This window comes from Pavona decussata, unplaced genomic scaffold, assembly GCF_977016875.1.
Source record: "Pavona decussata unplaced genomic scaffold, jaPavDecu1.1 SCAFFOLD_23, whole genome shotgun sequence".
Taxonomy (NCBI): Eukaryota; Metazoa; Cnidaria; class Anthozoa; order Scleractinia; family Agariciidae; genus Pavona; species Pavona decussata.
The window spans coordinates 912,446-928,699 of NW_028145446.1; the positions used below are offsets into that span (position 1 = coordinate 912,446).

The following is a 16,254-nucleotide window of genomic DNA, read 5'->3' on the forward strand; positions in this document are numbered from 1 at the left end:
ATTTGAACCAGAATTCTGTAACTTCTGTAATTTTCATCGCAAACGTGCCCCAATTTACTGCGAGTGATCGCTTTGAACAAACACGGAGTGTCTTCAAATTTTACATGCGTGTTTGCACGCACGCAAAAAAAAAACTGAAAGTTTTGGCCTCTAATAGCAAATGCATCGTTTATTTCAATAAAATGTTTTGTTGGAAAAGCTTTTTGTTGATTTTTGTGTCTTTGTCAATTCATATATGCGTTTGAAAAGCGACAAATGCGTAATCAAGGTTGAAATTTGATATGCCAAAGGTCTTCACCAATATGCCGTGAATTTTAGATATTTTTGCGTTCAAGTGTGTTTTTCGGCAAATGATTAATAGTAACGATATTATTTTACGTCAGAAAACATTTGTTTAATCATTCCAGTTTAATATGCAGTTAATTTTGGAAGCCAACGATATTTATTTACCTACTGCGCATTTTGAACCGCTGCAGGAAAAAGTTAATTTATGCGAAAACTATGGAAATACGACAGGAGTCAAAGGGTTAAAGAATGCTACTTGCCATTCATAAGTTCAGTATAGATTAATTTATTTAATAGTTTCCGTTGCATTTTATGCCCACGTTTCAGGTTAGAACTTTGCTTTCAGTACTTTATGTTTAGAACTTTGCTGCATTGCTTTCAGTACAAAGTTGTGGTTCACGTTGTAAGATTATATAATACATTGTTTATGTTAGAAAAAAGTTACAGTTCTCTTCTTACAAAATGTTTGTGGTAAACGATACCAGCTTAATCTCAATCTCACCAGTATTCTGTGCAATATTTTTACAACCATTTTTTTTTTATCTCTATCCTATTTCCACTCCTCCCTCTTCGTTTTCATTTCAGTCTTATTTCCCTTTTCTTCAATTCTTTTATATCACATTTCTATACCATAACTGCAGTAGACACATGCAGTCTGAGACTGCCTATTTTTTGTTTTTGGGAACTACAGAAAGCTTCGGAGAACTGCCGCAAGCCAGTCATCAACGCAGGCGACGGAGTTGGAGAACACCCGACCCAGGCTCTTTTGGATGTGTTTACCATCCGCGAGGAGATTGGCACTGTCAATAATTTAACGGTTAGAATTCGTAATAATCGGACGGCTGGACAAACTGGCTCGCGATGTCGCTTTTTTCTCTAGTTTTATACCGTTATTTTTCGTATGTGAATTTTTCAGGGAAATACACATTTTTTGCTTGTACTGTTACTGCTTGAAGTGTGACAACAATCAAGTACGTCATGTTACATACTTTCAACTGCTCACGCAGAGGCAGCTGTTGTTGTACGTCTTCTGCAAATCTTCTCGCAAGTTTTCATTCCGAGACAAGTTTTAAGCAAAGGGATGTTTAACTGAACGTGCCTTGTGCAAGGGTGTGAAAAATGACGGTAAAATTCGCTTTTTAGCGTGTGTAGCTGGCGTTATTGTCCTCAAGCGAATGTAGAGTTTAGGTTGGACGTCGGAACCGCGCATGACACTTGACACGTGACACTTGATTGACTTGTTGCAACTCTAAACCAATCCTCTGGTGACAGGCGGGATTTAAAATTGGCTCTTCCCCATTCCCTTCACGGTCTCGCTGCGCGTTCCCGCGACTCCGCCGCCCAAATCTCGCCAGCTAATAATATTAATAATAATAATAATAATAATAATAATAATAATAATTTATTCATTTATATTGCGGAGTTATCAATAAAACTTTTCAACAGGGCATTACAAAAATAGATATTTAAAATACCAAAGAAATTACAATGCTATAACAAATAGATTTAAGATAAGATATACTTAGTACATATATACAAAACCTAAAGATTAAATAGCGCTAAGGTATAAAAAACGTCATCAGCTTAGCTTTTCTAATGGATTTTTTTTATTGCATTGAAATAAAGGTGACGATGGTCGGAGACTTGAAGAACGGACGCACTGTACATTCACTTGCTAAACTTCTCTGCCTTTATAATGTCACACTCCGTTACGTGTCACCGGCTGCACTGCGCATGCCCGAGTCTGTGAGGGAGTACGTCAGACAGAAGGGAATTCAACAGGTGAGCTATGGCTGTTAACAGCAGCTACCCAAGGGTTGGTGTAATTGTATTTTTTTTTTAGTTTCTCTGCGGTTGTAGGGTGCTACAAGTGTCTTGTAAGATCGAGCCAGGTGATTTTAATACTTGAAATCAGAAAATGTGTGGAGTCAAATTAGAACGGTTTTCAACTAATTTTCGTTAAACCAAAACCAAAGAACGAATGACAACAAACGTGAACAACACAATGAACTAATTGAAACTAGGGCAAATCTAAAAGGCGCCAAGCGCGGGAAAACGCGTGCGACCACGCGTCAAGGTTGGTCTTATAGTACTTCCGATTGGTTAAGAAAGTGGCTCGAGTTTGTTTAACCAAAAACAGAGCGTATTAAAACAGCCCAAACGAACACGAAATTAGCTTCGATACCCATTTGAAAATCGCTCTGAAAAATTAAAATTGTTTTACTAGGTGGACTTTACGAACTTGATGGACGCCCTGCACGACACAGATGTGCTTTATGTGACACGAATCCAACGCGAAAGGTTTGAAACTCAAGAAGAATATGAGAAGGTAAGCCATCCTTGTGATTCTATCAAGTAGAAAGTGCCCATGCGAACCACTGTTGATTCTTGCCTGGAAAGGATAGAAAGCTACAAACAACATTCTCTTAGAGTCCAACACCTTTTTGTCGTCAGCATTGAACTACAGCGTGGGTACTAATGTATGATTCAAGTGCTTGAATGGTTTGGTTGATTGGTTATTAATTAGTTGTTTGCCTGATGACTGACTGGCTGGCTGACTGACCAACCGACCGACCAACAGCTTGAATGACTGTTTGGCTGACTGACTAATCTAATTGATTGCTTGCTTGACTGATTGATTGATCGATCGATCCATTCGTTATTCATCTAACAGGTGTTTGGAAGTTACGTGATCACGCCTCAGCTTCTCACTGAAGCTAAAGAGAAGATGGTGGTTATGCATCCGTTACCACGCGTGAATGAAATCAGGTGAGTTCTGTATATCTCTGTAGAGTGCCAAGCGCAAATTTGACTTATCTTTAAATAACTGAACCACCAGAACAGCTGTGCAACGCAACTCAACAGCTTCCATTGGAATGACTACAGTATTGGCTTTGTTCTTCAGACTCTAAATGTGGGAACCACATTTCATGGTTGAAAGTTCCTTGTATTAACCCGAGCGGTACTTTTAGTATTCTACAAAGTAGTTTTAACTTTCAAGGACCTGTTGTATGGAAGAGGGGCAGCCTAGTTAGCGAGCTGGGGTTCGTCTTGCGACCATTCTGGTGCCTTTGTTCAAGGAGCATTTTAAAGCCGCGAAGTGGGCATGTTCTTTATGTTAGAATTTTAAAGTGGGCCAGCCCGCCTCTTTGTCAGCAGGCCCTTAGTCTGTGGGTGTAATCCTAAAGTTTGGCCATTATGAAAGCTACTGCGGAGCAGTACTTTTCTGTGGTACTGTTTATGATGCTGTACAAGGTGGTTCTATCTTTTGAGTCTGTGGGTGAAATCCTTAAGTGTGACCATTCAAATGAAAGCTACTGAGCAGTACTTTCCTGTGGTGCTGTTTATTATGCTGTATAAGGTGGTTCTAAAGTTTGAGTCTGTGGGTGAAATCCTAAAGTGTGACCATTCAAATGAAAGGTACTGAGCAGTACTTTGCTGTGGTGCTGTTTATAATGCTTTACAAGGTGGTCTTACTTAGGACTGCCGGATGAAATTCTAAAGTGTGACCATTCAAATGTAAGCTACTGAGCTTCACTTCGCTGTGGTGCGGTTGTTCTATCTGCTGAGACTACCCAAACGAAAGCTGCGGAGCCGACTTTCCAGTGACACAGTTTGTTTTTCACAACTTTCTTTCTGTGTTCTTTAATCGCGGCACTTGTTAATATTATTTTTGGTTTATTTCAGTGTGGAGGTGGATTCCGATCCTCGTGCGGCGTATTTCCGTCAGGCTGAGTATGGCATGTATATCAGGATGGCTCTGCTTGCTCTTGTGTTGGTGAAAAGCTGATGTGTTATGAACAAAACTGAATTTCAGTAATCCACCTCAAACTGTGGTGTTAACCAAGCTATCAGTAAAAGGACTTTGACGCTCAAAAGTGCTGTATACCTTTAAGGCACCCTTCATTTGTGCGCTGTTTGTAAGAAAATTAGAGTTAAAGTGTAGACTCTTAAAAGTAACAATAATAATAATTATGCCGACGGATTGCGTGATGTGGCCGCATTGGCTGCGCGTATTAGTCTCGCCCCATACACTCTTCCTCCCTTGAGGAGCATATCCCTTCTACATCCTAGTGTTTGTTATTTACCTAAAGAAAGCAGCAAATGTTAAACATTATTCCTTAATTGATTGTTGAAAAAGTAAGTTACTGAGTTCTTATAATACCGATGTATTTAGAACCAAGTAACAATTTATGATTATTTTACAATGTGAAAGCGCTGTGAACCAGGTCTGTCTGTAATGTAGGCCAACGTAATGTGGCTTATTGGTGGTTATATTGATAGTGGCAGCTGCATCAATAAAAACAAAGCTGATTGGTGTGTAACTGTCTGTGTCAGTTTACAATATGCTCTCTAGCCTTATGCCTTTTATTTTCACCTGCGTTTTAAAATTTAAAAGACTTTTTGGTATGAAATAAGGTATCGAACTTTGGGTCATGTCCGAAATGGATTAAGGGTTTCAAAGCCTGTTCCAGGCTCTGTGTATACCGCGGGAGGAGTGAAGGAGCGGATGACAGGAACGAAAACGATGGGGGGGGGGGGGGGGGGGGGACCGGCACTCAGTATACCGAGAGCCTGGAACAGGTTAGGGTTTAAAAAGTGCGCCACCCGCCCAAATTTCGGAGAATACTTCCCTCCCCCCCCCCCCCCCCCCTTTCCAAACCTCACCCGCCTCTTCCCGGCAACTGCACAAAACTTAAATGTTTAGAGCCATGTAGCAGCTCTCTTGAGGACGGTGCCTACTAATACAGAGGTATCTTTGCGCAGTTTATGACTTTGCGGGAAAAGTAGATCTTAGCAAGGGCTATTGAAATCCATAAAGAAAATTAGGGGTAGCGAAACATGTGTTAGAGATAATAAAGCAACAATTATTCTAAAAGGCAGTAAAATACAAAGCAATGTATGGCGTTTTTCTACAAATTGAAGCTTTCTAATCTCTGAAAAATGCATGGTTACCCCAGATTTTCTTTTTGGATACCAAGAGCATTTGCTAATTTCTGCTTTCTCCGCATAGTTTTAACAGCGCAAAAATATTCCTGTATTAGTAGGGCACCACCTAAAGAGAACCCGAGTGTTGGCATCGTCCTTAAGGTCTCACGTGATTGGCTTGCAACCCCTTCTAGAAAACAATATAACAAACAACAGAACAATACCCGCAACCCTAAAAACAATAGCAGCTGGTTTTAAGAGCTGCTACACTATTGACAATTTATGTAGAGATCCAAACTGTACTGATACGAGACGTGCAAAAATACGAAGTTTTAAACCTGTGCAAAACTTGCACGGATCCCAAACTTAGCATGTACACACAGTCGGACAGTTTAACCTTCCCAACATTTCCCCTGAAACGCAAAAATCCTGACGACAACCTCCCCCCCTCCCACCCACCCGAATGTAAGCCCATGGACAGTTAAGATTAAATGTTTTTCCAAGGGTTCCCAGCCTCTGTTGAGACCCTCTTCCACTACACTCTTCCGTTTAGCACTGAATAATTGAGAATATTAACCCAAAGGGCTTTTTCTTTTCCTTTGCAAAATAATTTTTGCACACGCCAATTGTCAGATGGGGTTTAACAAAAAACTGCGTTAAAGGAGCGTTAGTTTTCCTCTTCACACATTATCTTTGTTATTGTTGTATGTAATGTTAAAAAAAAATATTATTATTTTGTGTACAGTCTGGCTTGCCGCGATTAGCTCTTCGCTATTTGCAAGCCAGCCTAGTTATAACTCAAGGTTCTGTTGTGAATAAATAAAACGGAAAGTATCACCGGGATTTTGACCTTTTATCGTGAAAATGGTGCGACAACACCTTCGCTTAGTTAGAACATCAACAAAAATAAAGAAATCAACTGAATTCTCGAAAGGAACAACTCATGACCTGCTCTAGTGCATTTTGGGGAACGAAAATGCGAGAACTTGAAAACGGTTAGCCTAACTTTTTTCAAGTTGCAATTCATTCAAGCCCAGTCCACCTGTGGCCAAAGACACTCATCGATAGTCTTCGTAAACGGGTTATAATTTACAACTTTTATCAGTACTTTTAGTTTTCTGTAGATAAAAAAAAAACGTTTTGGAGTTTTTCGTATAACGCCAAATTCCCGTGAGCATATAATGTATATATAGTGACGAGAAACTATTTTTTAATGCTTAAAATTGTAAACATACATACAACCGAACTTTTTAATTTTAGTTATGTGGAACGAAATTGTCACGAAAAAACGTAAGCTTCAAACATCCTAAAATGCTCGGAAAAATTTTAGGATAGTGAATTAAGAAAAGACTATAACTAATTCAAAAATCCCTGCTTGTAAATTCTGCTCACTGAGCAACTATCTAGTTGAGAAATTATACTGTTTGGCAGGTTGCCAAGCTATCGGTAAGTGTCTTTTCGGGCTTGAATCGTAGTCGTTTGTCCAAGCACTGGGAAAATGTTTTCTCGTGCCACGGGTTTTTTTGTTAAACGCTGCAATTGCGGGAATTGCAGAAAAACGTCTTCCTTCCTTTCTAGCATCAAATTGGTTCATCGTAGAAACAGAGGAATGTTCCAAGCGCGCACGGTCGTTAGGAGAGTTCACAACGGGCGTATAGTCTTTCACACCGGTCATTATACCACTGATATCATAAAAATACGGCATTTTGTCGACTCTTCCGTATGTTACCCCAACGACATCGAAACTTACTTGCGGTTGCTTTGCAGTGTCAGTAACTCTAGGTCTTTCACTGTGATGCAAGTCGTTGTAGGACGAAGTTCTTTTGAACGAGTAATCTTGTCCAAGAAAACGCGTAGTTTTGTTATTTAGTGGCCTGTCTTCGCTGCCAAGACCGCGGGTGATAGTGGAATGCCTAACAGGTCCTGATCTAGCCAATACTGGCTTTTCAAGTCTGGTTTTCGTGTCTCTAGGAAATAGTAAGTTGTTCGGGTCGTGTTTAAAGTAATCATTATTGTTTAAGGAATGTCTCGGGGAAACTTCCCGTGCATTTCTTGCAGGTAGATAGGTTCGGTTCAAATGACTTGCCCTTTGTTGAGTCGGTGTTGAGGTTTTGAGAATCGATTTATAAGGAGCTCGGCTTGCCTCGTGTCCTGAACTGCTCGATCTACATGTCTGTGTCGATTGTGGACTTTGTTGTCCTCCTTTTGCATACAATGTAGTCTCCAAACTTGCACGTCTATTCACTGTGTCGATTCTATTTTTCCAAGAGTTTCCTGCCACAGAATTTCTTGTGAATACAACACCATTTCGCCAATCCCTGGCACTTTCTTCACAAGCGGGAATTTGTATCACCCAGGTTTCGTCTTTGAAAGATACGCGCTTCGGTAATTTTTGCTGCGCAGACAAACGACGATTTCTTAATCCTACAACTGCTGCGGTGTCACTGCAGTCCATGGCTTACTGAAGAACTGTTTCTTGTGCAGTAAAGTTACAAGTTAACCCGATAGAGGCAAATAAACCGAGGGAATCAGCGCATTTGCAGCATGGCTGATGCGGAAAATTAAACACGTACAGGAGAAATAAGGCCTTTGTGTATTCGACAAACTCCAAAACAAAGTGCTAATTACCTGTCGCTTTGCTCCTTTATGCTAATGTTTGTTTGGTTTTATGGTCAGGCTGCCAACCAATAAAATGATTATAATAATCCTAAAACAATTCCGCTGTCGACCTGCCAAGCATGAAGGCCTTAAATGGTGGCGGTTGACTAATATTTGGTTAAATTGTTTTGACAAAGTTTCGTGAACGCAGCCCTGGTAACGTTTTTTAATTAAGTTGTTGGTCAAAGTTAAACAATTTTCTTTCTGCGCGACGGTTAAGTTTGATCACTTTTAATTAACGCAAATTTCACCAATTGTCCGCACGGAAACAATCGCGAACGATGCAACTTTCAAAGAAAATCGTTTTAAAAGAAAGTGTGGGCGATAGGCTTCTGGGGAACTTAATTGTGGAAGTAATTTCACATTTCAAAATTGGTAAGGCTTGAATATTATGAGCTTAAGACAGCGCAAAATACTAATCTTACAGTCGAAAACAGCTAGCCATAACAGTCAGGGGCTTAAATTCGAAAGGGAGGATGTTTCCATCAGAGATCTTAATAAGAGGGGCTTAAATTCGCAATTTTACGGTATGCCAAGGGCATTCGGCACTTTTACACATGTGAAGGAGGTGTCACAGTAGTCAAAGTAGGCGGCGCTCTGAGGCAATTGTTATATTAAGCAGTTAAGTGAAAATCGAGACAGTGGACGGTTAATTTAATTCACTGCGGCCCGTATATTGCCGGGAGCCGCCTTCTTAATGATCCGCTTGTCGCACTTATTGTACACTATGTTCCTTCTCTTGTACCACGCAGCCATACAATTAAGACAAAACGAATTATTGATCTTATTGTTTCATTTATTTCACACCAGTAGCAAATTAAATTGCAAACAATACAGTTGCTGCACTGTCAGCAGCATTATAAGCTAAACAACAGAACAGAGGCCACAGTCCTATGATCCCGGCATAAATGGTGCCAGGACATCTTCTCTTAGTTCACTTCCCCAGTGGGTCAGTTGGTCCTAGAACACAATACATTGAAACAACATGAGAAAAAGACCCCAGAGGAATAACTGAGGCGGGAAGTCAAGCACAAAGCGTAAAATGGAAACCGTGAAGGGCAGGGCGCGTAGGGGTGTTGTTGCTGCTATAATAATAATATAATAATAATAATAACCTTTATTTACCCTCGGCAGTGTTTATAGCACAAGTGCTAGTGGGGCCGAGCATTAAATCTCGTAAAGAAATAATACAAATTAAAAATAACATGGTTAAAAATCCCAACTGGCAGGAGGCAGACCAGCTGGCTTTTTACAAGCGTGGCCGAGGAGTTGAACTTGGGGCTACCGAGAAACAACTCCAGCTAGTGGTCAGAGCGGGACTTGAACCCGGGACCACAAGATTTCAAGTCCGGCGCCCTAACCACTCGACCACGCTGCCTCCTCTACACAGAAGCTGTTGTTTTTCTGTCTGTCTGAGCTCTAACTGGTGGACAATTAACCAAGTCGAAGCACTAGTGATATGGAACAAATGGATAAGGGGTTTGTTGCTAAAGAAACTGTGGTGCTGCGTCCGTGGGCAGTGGAAACGAATGTTTGGTTTATCAACAGAGTTGAAAACTAAAGGTAAATTGGCCACCTAAAGAGATTCCAGTGCTGACGTTCCGAGCGTTAGCCCTTCGTCGGAACGAATCCAAATCTAACAATATATTAGATGACAACATCGCAATATGCTAACAAGCTCCAAATGATTCGAGTCTAAATGAAGTGTAAGTGTAAGTACGTTTGTACTCAAAAGTCTAAAGCCACTTCCTAAGAGTTCAAAATTTCAGTTTCTGTCAAGTGCCCGCTCTGTGTTTGGAATGGTACCCACTCTTCGGTGTAGAAAACTTTTCTCAGTCTCACCTGCGGTAAATGAAGGCAGACACTTGAAATCTTGAACACTGTTAATTTGCTTTTTTCAGTCTGATGAAAGAAAAAATCAACAATAGTCATCTAAAAGATAAGATCAAACGGGAGACATTAAATTCAAACACAGGGGCAGTGAAGGCCGTTGCCTACTAAATTAACCAATGTATTTTTGCACAGTTTATGACTATGCGAGAAAAGCAGATCTTGGGGTGTTAGAATCCAACAAGAAACTTGGGGGTAACCACGCATTTTTCAGAGATGATTAAGCAACAATTATTCTAAAAACTTAAAAGCAGTAAAATACAAAGCAATGCAAGGCGTTTTTTTTTTCCAAATTGAAGCTTTATTATCTCTGAAAAAATGCATGGTTACCCCCAATTTTCTTTTTGGATACCAAGAGCACTTGCTAAGTTCTGCTTTCTCCGCATAGTTTTAAACCGCGTAAAAATAACCCCCCGTAGGAAACCCGAGTATCTCGAGAGGAGCAGAGCCTATGTGCAATAACAAAAGTAGATACTGCCCAAAAGACTAAGAAAACAGCGCTAAATAGTAATTTCGTAAAAGACCAGTTTTTTTAATCATCTTGAAAAATTGACTATAATATCACACGTTATTTAGCCCTTGAGCAAAGAGGACAAAATCTTATGCAATCTTTCACGCAACTCTTCAAATTCCAAAACAGGTTGTGAATGGAACAATTCCCATTGGGTATCAAGGTAACTTTGAGTAGTACAACAGCAGCTTATGACAGATTTCTTGCTGCAGCCCAGTTGTTTGTAAAGCACAATTCTGAAAAGTACATGCCAAATGAATTCTTCCTGCAGCAAGCTTTTTAATTAACAATTCAATAACAACAGAAACATATCAAGGATAAAAATTAATAATATAGCAGAACCTCGCTAACTTGAACAAAATCGATTTCCTCTGGATTCAACCCCCAGTTTTTTAGTCATTTACTATCAATTTACTCAAACTCGGTTAACTTGAACAACTAATTTTACTTTCCCTTGGCTCAAACTTACCCCAAAACCACAGAATGTCAGAACATAGCTGATTAAAAATGTCAAAATCTTTATCAATTACTGATGGCATGACTGTAATGTATGGAAATGCCCTCAACTAGATCTTAGCCTTTGTTTTGTACTTCATATGATCTTAAAATTTTGGCTAAAATTCCCAAACTAAACATTGTTATCAAAACAAACTTGTCAAAAAGTGATAAAACCAGAAAATTTTATTAATAAATATTATAAAGAGCATACTTGCAATTCAACACCAATCCCACTAACTCATGCTATTTTTTTGTTTCCCTTGAAAGTTTGAGTCATTGGGGTTCTACTGTAGTACATTTCAGTAGATAAGGGTCGATAAGGCTTATAACATAGTTGTACCTGAACATGATGTTTGTCGACAAAGAGGAACAGTGATTGTGAAGCATTGTTGACGATCAAACCAGTACGTTCTTTCCTGCTGACAAGCTTCATCAATTGCTTTTCATAGTCAAGGTGTTCCAGTTCAAACTTGGCCTGAATGTCAAAATCCAAAACAATCAAGGATGGACCACTTCTACTCCAGGGTAGAAAATTTCACTTGCTCGTACTTACTACCCTTACTGTGACTGCATTCTTTCTAGACCTAAATGAAAGGTGCCTCGCCATTCTATTTAAATCGGTATTACCCTAACCTTAACCGGTTTTTGGTTCACCCGCCGTAAAAAGAGCCCTTTTTGCAGCAGGTGAAACGAAAGCCGGAAAAGGTGTCTGCTCTCACAGGCTAGTGTTAGTTAATACCATTTGCTTGTTTTAATGATACAAAACTTTATTTTCACACAACAAAATAACTCTTTTACAAGTACAATGATACACACTGGGCACCTAGATTGATGATGATGATGATAATGACTGGACAGATAACAGTGACATTTTGGTGATGCAGAGTGAGACACTTGACAACAGAGAACATGTTTGGTGATATATACCGTAAATGATCTAATAAACGCCCCCTCTCTTATGTACGCCTCCTATCTAATTAACGCCCCCCTAAGCTGACAAGTTTGTATTAAACGCCCCTCTCTAACAAACGCCCCTGTCTAATAAACGCCCCCCTTCCCTGAAAACCACACATAAACTAGAAACAGATGTACAATACAATCGATCAATTTATTTGCGTTCTTGCTTAATTAACACCGGTGTGCGAGTTGCGTCTTGGCATTGAGCTATAAGAACTACCAGTACCCTTCTCCGCTACTTTGTATGTACCATATACGGTTATGGATTTGTAGACGGCTTAGACCTATCAGCGGACGGACTTGATAGTATGTTAAAGCTCTGTTATTCAGGTTATTCAAGAGAAAATTTTCTCTTTAGTTATTATAATACCGTATTTAGGTTACCATGTTCAGTTACAGTTATTAGAATAAACGCCTCTCTCTTTTAAACGCCTCTTATCTTTTAAACGCCCCCCTCGAACCATTGAAATTTAATAAACGCCCCCGGCGTTTATTAGATCATTTACGGTAATACCCAGTTATGGACAGTCATTGACTTGTATTAAAGCATGTGTTTAGTGAGTTTTGGCAGCCAGTAAATTTCAGTACTGCAGTTTTTAGTTCATGATGTACCAGTTACATGTAACCCATAAGTCATTGTCATTCCTACTAAAGAATGGTGATGATGATGGTCACTGTTCAGCTAAGAAGAGTGGCGAGTGGCTACAACTCTTTTTTTATGACCAATCTCTTTATCTTTACCAAATTTAGATAAAATTATACAAAAAACATACCTGGATGAGTCTGTATTCAGTATCCTTTTCTCCTTTCCATCGCGAGAACAACAGAAAGATGATCTTATCAATGTCATTCCGAGGCCAAAGAAAGAAATCAATTTCCTGCACATGACCAACCATATCCTGAACAAAGAATAAAATGCTTCAGAGATTACAAGACTTCACACTGGAGAGGAATATTACATTAGTGATGTTTATGAAAGAAGAAAAAGATATCTCTTTTTGTTTGTTACTCTTTTTGTATAAGGGAAGTGATCAAAACTACTATATTCGAACAGGAACCAGCAAACCACAAAATGCATGGTGGTCTCTGCCTACATCCCTCTTTCTCAACCTCAAAAGATGGTGTATTTATTGCATAGCCACCCCTCTATCCAGCAGTAGAAAATGACAATGAGATTCAAACCTCGCTTTTCTTGTTTATCTAGCAAATGCTTACTCTTGCTAGCTGAATACTTCCATATCAACTCAACTTTTAAAGTCAACAAAATTTTGTAGGCAATGTTCATGAGATAGGTGGGGTCTTCGATAACTCCCCTACCGAGGCAAGGTGGGTCCTCTTTGAACAAACTTGTTATGACCAGTTCCCTAAGGCACTTTCCTATATGTTAAGTATTGATCTTAATTTGAAGGATGTGCTGGAAAGATGCATAAGTGATTCCTCCAAATTGGCTATACTTCCACATACAGACTGGTTAACAACCACACCATAGGTAACACAGCTCTGCTCTTATACTTTGGCTGAAAAATAACCCCACAGGAAGCCAGGCAAAGGCATGGTATTTGAACCTACATGAGATTTTTTTGTTCAAACGTTCCACTGCCAGGCATCTGAGGATGGTCAAGGGTCACTAAATAACTTTGACAATTTGTTAGGAAGTCTACTAAAACAACACAAAATTCCCCCATAACAGGCAGATAATTACTGTCAAATCCCCCACCTACACCTGACCTCTCCCACCCCCACCCCCAAAACATTGATAGCTGCATTACAGAATTGTGGTGTCATTCACTTAGGTTCCTTTTTGTTTCAGGTAACAGGTAACAAAAGAAATCAGCCATAATTTGCTTGACTTATTATTTCTTTTTTTTTCAGAGTATGCCTGTGTTACTTTCTAGAATAATACATTGTTCCTATTATTTTTCATTGCCAACTTCTGCTTAGCACAGTCTTTGACCATTCCCTTCAATACCCCTTTGTTTATAAGAGAAACATGTACTTATTTCACACTTATGAGTATTTTGGTAATCATCATATTAAAAAACTTTGTGCATACTTTTCTTAAAGACTGGTATCTTGGAGCATGGAGTTGAACCACATCCTTTTCCAGAAGTTGTTGCGAGCTTTCCAGAGAATAAACCTCTTCCTGAAAGAAAAAAAATACCCAATTAACATTGCATTATAGGCCTTATCACGGCTTTCGACGCCATTTTGACGAGTAGGCAAACACGTCTGAAATTAGAGTGTTTGTATGGGAATCCGATGTCAAATAATTTTCATAAAACATCGCCTCTGAAAAATTCATGAATTGGAAACTTTTAGCACTAGTAAAAAAATTTTAAGAAAAAAAAATGGAGGGATGTAGCTGTGCCAGAAAGCATCCAGTCGTGTTTTCAACTTTCCATACATTTGTCTGTATTTTTTCCCGCGAACTATTTTTAGTAGCAGTTTATGGCTGGTCTGCTGTACAGACAAATGTATGGAAAATTCAAAACACAACGTGACGCTTTCTAGCACAGCTACATCCCTCCAATTTTTTTTCTTAAAATCCTTTTACTAATGCTAAAAGTTTCCAATTCATGAATTTTTCAGAAGCGATGTTTTATGAAAATTATTTGACATCGGATTTCCATACAAACACTGTTATTTTAGACGTGTTTGCTACTCGTCAAAATGGCGTCGAAAACGTGTTAAGCCCTATTCACAACGCAAAACTCAAATGCCTCCCAGCTGGCAAAGGATTTAGCAGCCTAAGGAAACAGCTATCCTGGACAAAACTAATTGAGAAAAATGCAAATCGTGCACATACCATTTCAATCTCCCTTAAACAAGAAAACAGCATAAGTGACATACATACACCAGTTATCCTCTGCCCCTTAACCCACAGATATGAACTTGCTACTACTTCCCTTCATTAACAAGAAGAAAACATTGCTTGCACTAAATGAAATGTCAGTTCTAGGTTTTTTTTTAACTCCTGTGAGTTCCCAAATGATGGTTTCTTAACAATTTATTTATTATCTCCTGTTTACCAAGAACTGAGCAGGATTAACAGAAACTGTCACTTGACATTGGTCTTAAGCACTTCAGCATGGTTTTTGTACCTGGACTCCTTTCATGATACTGTCCTTATAATCATTGGTCATAACAGGAATCACCTCTGCCATTTCAAACAAAGCAGACTTCTTCTTCTGTAAACAAAGAAGATTTTTGTCTGTAAAAATCACCCCATATAATTTCATAAAATGTGTACTCCAAAGTACTAAAAAAGCCTTAAAATAAATAAACTCCTTGCCAGCCTCTCAGCCTGCAAATGAAAGACTGAAAACAAAAGTACACTTCTAGACTAGTATTAATTTGAAACATATTATTGCTAAATTCTAACTACCTGGGTGCAGTCGTTGATCCTGGGTCAGAGTTTGATTACCAATCAATAACAATTTTTCCACACAATTTTTGTCTGTCCATTTTAATGTAGACAAAATTTTATATCTAGAAAAGCAAGTTTTTCATGTAGTGGACTTCTCTGACAGTAGAGCACATGATTGTCATTCCCCTATACCATTTTGTTAGTTGTGGCATCTTGCCTCTGAATGTGCTTTACCATAAATTTGTTGCTATTCTAAACCATTGTTCTCCATCCAACTTCTCTGGACTATTCATCCATCCTGATCAGATGTGTGTGTAAAATTGTTGTAGGCAAGCATTAGCCTTTGCTACTTGGAGGTATTAAAAACCAAGCAGATTCTAATTAGAATCTTAGAATCTTACTTGCTGGTAACCAAGACGAAGTAGATTATCTTGTTTGCGTTTTGAAATAAAGTGTTGCTGATTTTTCGCTGTTGTTGTTGTTGAACCAGCCCATACATCATGTGTACATTTTGCGACTAAAACTCTATATTTCACGCTTCCGTATTAAATATTTAGAAGAGGGTTAGGTTGGTATGACAATGGTGCATTATTCATGTATGGGGCTGTGCGGAAATCTTCCAAATGATGATACACGATTAATCTAATATTTGGATACGGTACAAAAAGCCTCAATCATCATTAAAATAACCTTAGAAATTATTAATAATCAGACATTTAAATACCTTATCTTGGAAAACGACAGTCATGTACATTTTGAAGTCAAACTGCTCCGCCAAGGATTCTCGCTTTTTACGAAGCTGTGATCGTAAACGGTTGAGTGTTGCAGACTTTCTCGAGGCGGGATCGGCCATTTGAGAGTTACCCTAGGTTTAATACCTTTTACAAGGTTAAAACTACAAAAACAAAAAGTTTTGGTTGCGAGTTGTAAGCTTCAGCTCAGAGACTAGCGATCAGCACACTGGATGTTTCACTGGCTGTTTTCGCGGGAAAAACGAACAAAATCCAGCCTAAAAGACTTCAGAGTTACTTTATGTGATCTAAAATTTTCATTTTCGCCATTTTTATCGTCCCTACAGCGCCTGGATTCCGAAAAATTCATGAAAACGCCTGATGTAATTTTTTCGATCTCTTCTTCGTTCTGGACAGAATATGGCGAC

General features: G+C 39.0%; 3 protein-coding genes across 4 annotated transcripts in view; 1 reads left to right on the plus strand and 2 right to left on the minus strand.

The window, feature by feature from the left end:
• Nucleotides 1–4,610, plus strand: part of LOC146485990 (multifunctional protein CAD-like) — a 39,779-nt gene extending 35,169 nt beyond the window's left edge. For both annotated transcript variants that reach the window (XM_085102732.1, XM_085102733.1), the window contains 5 exons: nucleotides 977–1,102; nucleotides 1,912–2,067; nucleotides 2,513–2,614; nucleotides 2,960–3,054; nucleotides 3,973–4,610. In XM_085102732.1, the coding sequence (XP_084958858.1) occupies nucleotides 977–1,102; nucleotides 1,912–2,067; nucleotides 2,513–2,614; nucleotides 2,960–3,054; nucleotides 3,973–4,075 (582 nt within the window). In that variant the 3' untranslated portion in view covers nucleotides 4,076–4,610. The remainder of the gene's footprint in view (nucleotides 1–976; nucleotides 1,103–1,911; nucleotides 2,068–2,512; nucleotides 2,615–2,959; nucleotides 3,055–3,972) is intronic.
• Nucleotides 4,611–6,400: 1,790 nt separating this feature from the next.
• LOC146485991 (uncharacterized) lies at nucleotides 6,401–7,851 on the minus strand. Its single transcript, XM_085102072.1, has one exon. It carries the CDS (start codon nucleotides 7,667–7,669, stop codon nucleotides 6,614–6,616), a length of 1,056 nt encoding a protein of 351 aa, XP_084958198.1. The 5' UTR covers nucleotides 7,670–7,851; the 3' UTR covers nucleotides 6,401–6,613.
• A 796-nt stretch (nucleotides 7,852–8,647) lies between these two features.
• Nucleotides 8,648–16,247, minus strand: LOC146485992 (uncharacterized protein C6orf62 homolog). Its single transcript, XM_085102731.1, has 7 exons — nucleotides 15,820–16,247; nucleotides 14,830–14,916; nucleotides 13,782–13,871; nucleotides 12,502–12,627; nucleotides 11,112–11,246; nucleotides 9,715–9,774; nucleotides 8,648–8,832 (listed from the first exon to the last, which is right to left on the minus strand). Exons 1-7 carry the CDS (start codon nucleotides 15,946–15,948, stop codon nucleotides 8,764–8,766), a joined length of 696 nt encoding a protein of 231 aa, XP_084958857.1. The 5' UTR covers nucleotides 15,949–16,247; the 3' UTR covers nucleotides 8,648–8,763.
• Nucleotides 16,248–16,254: the final 7 nt, after the last annotated feature.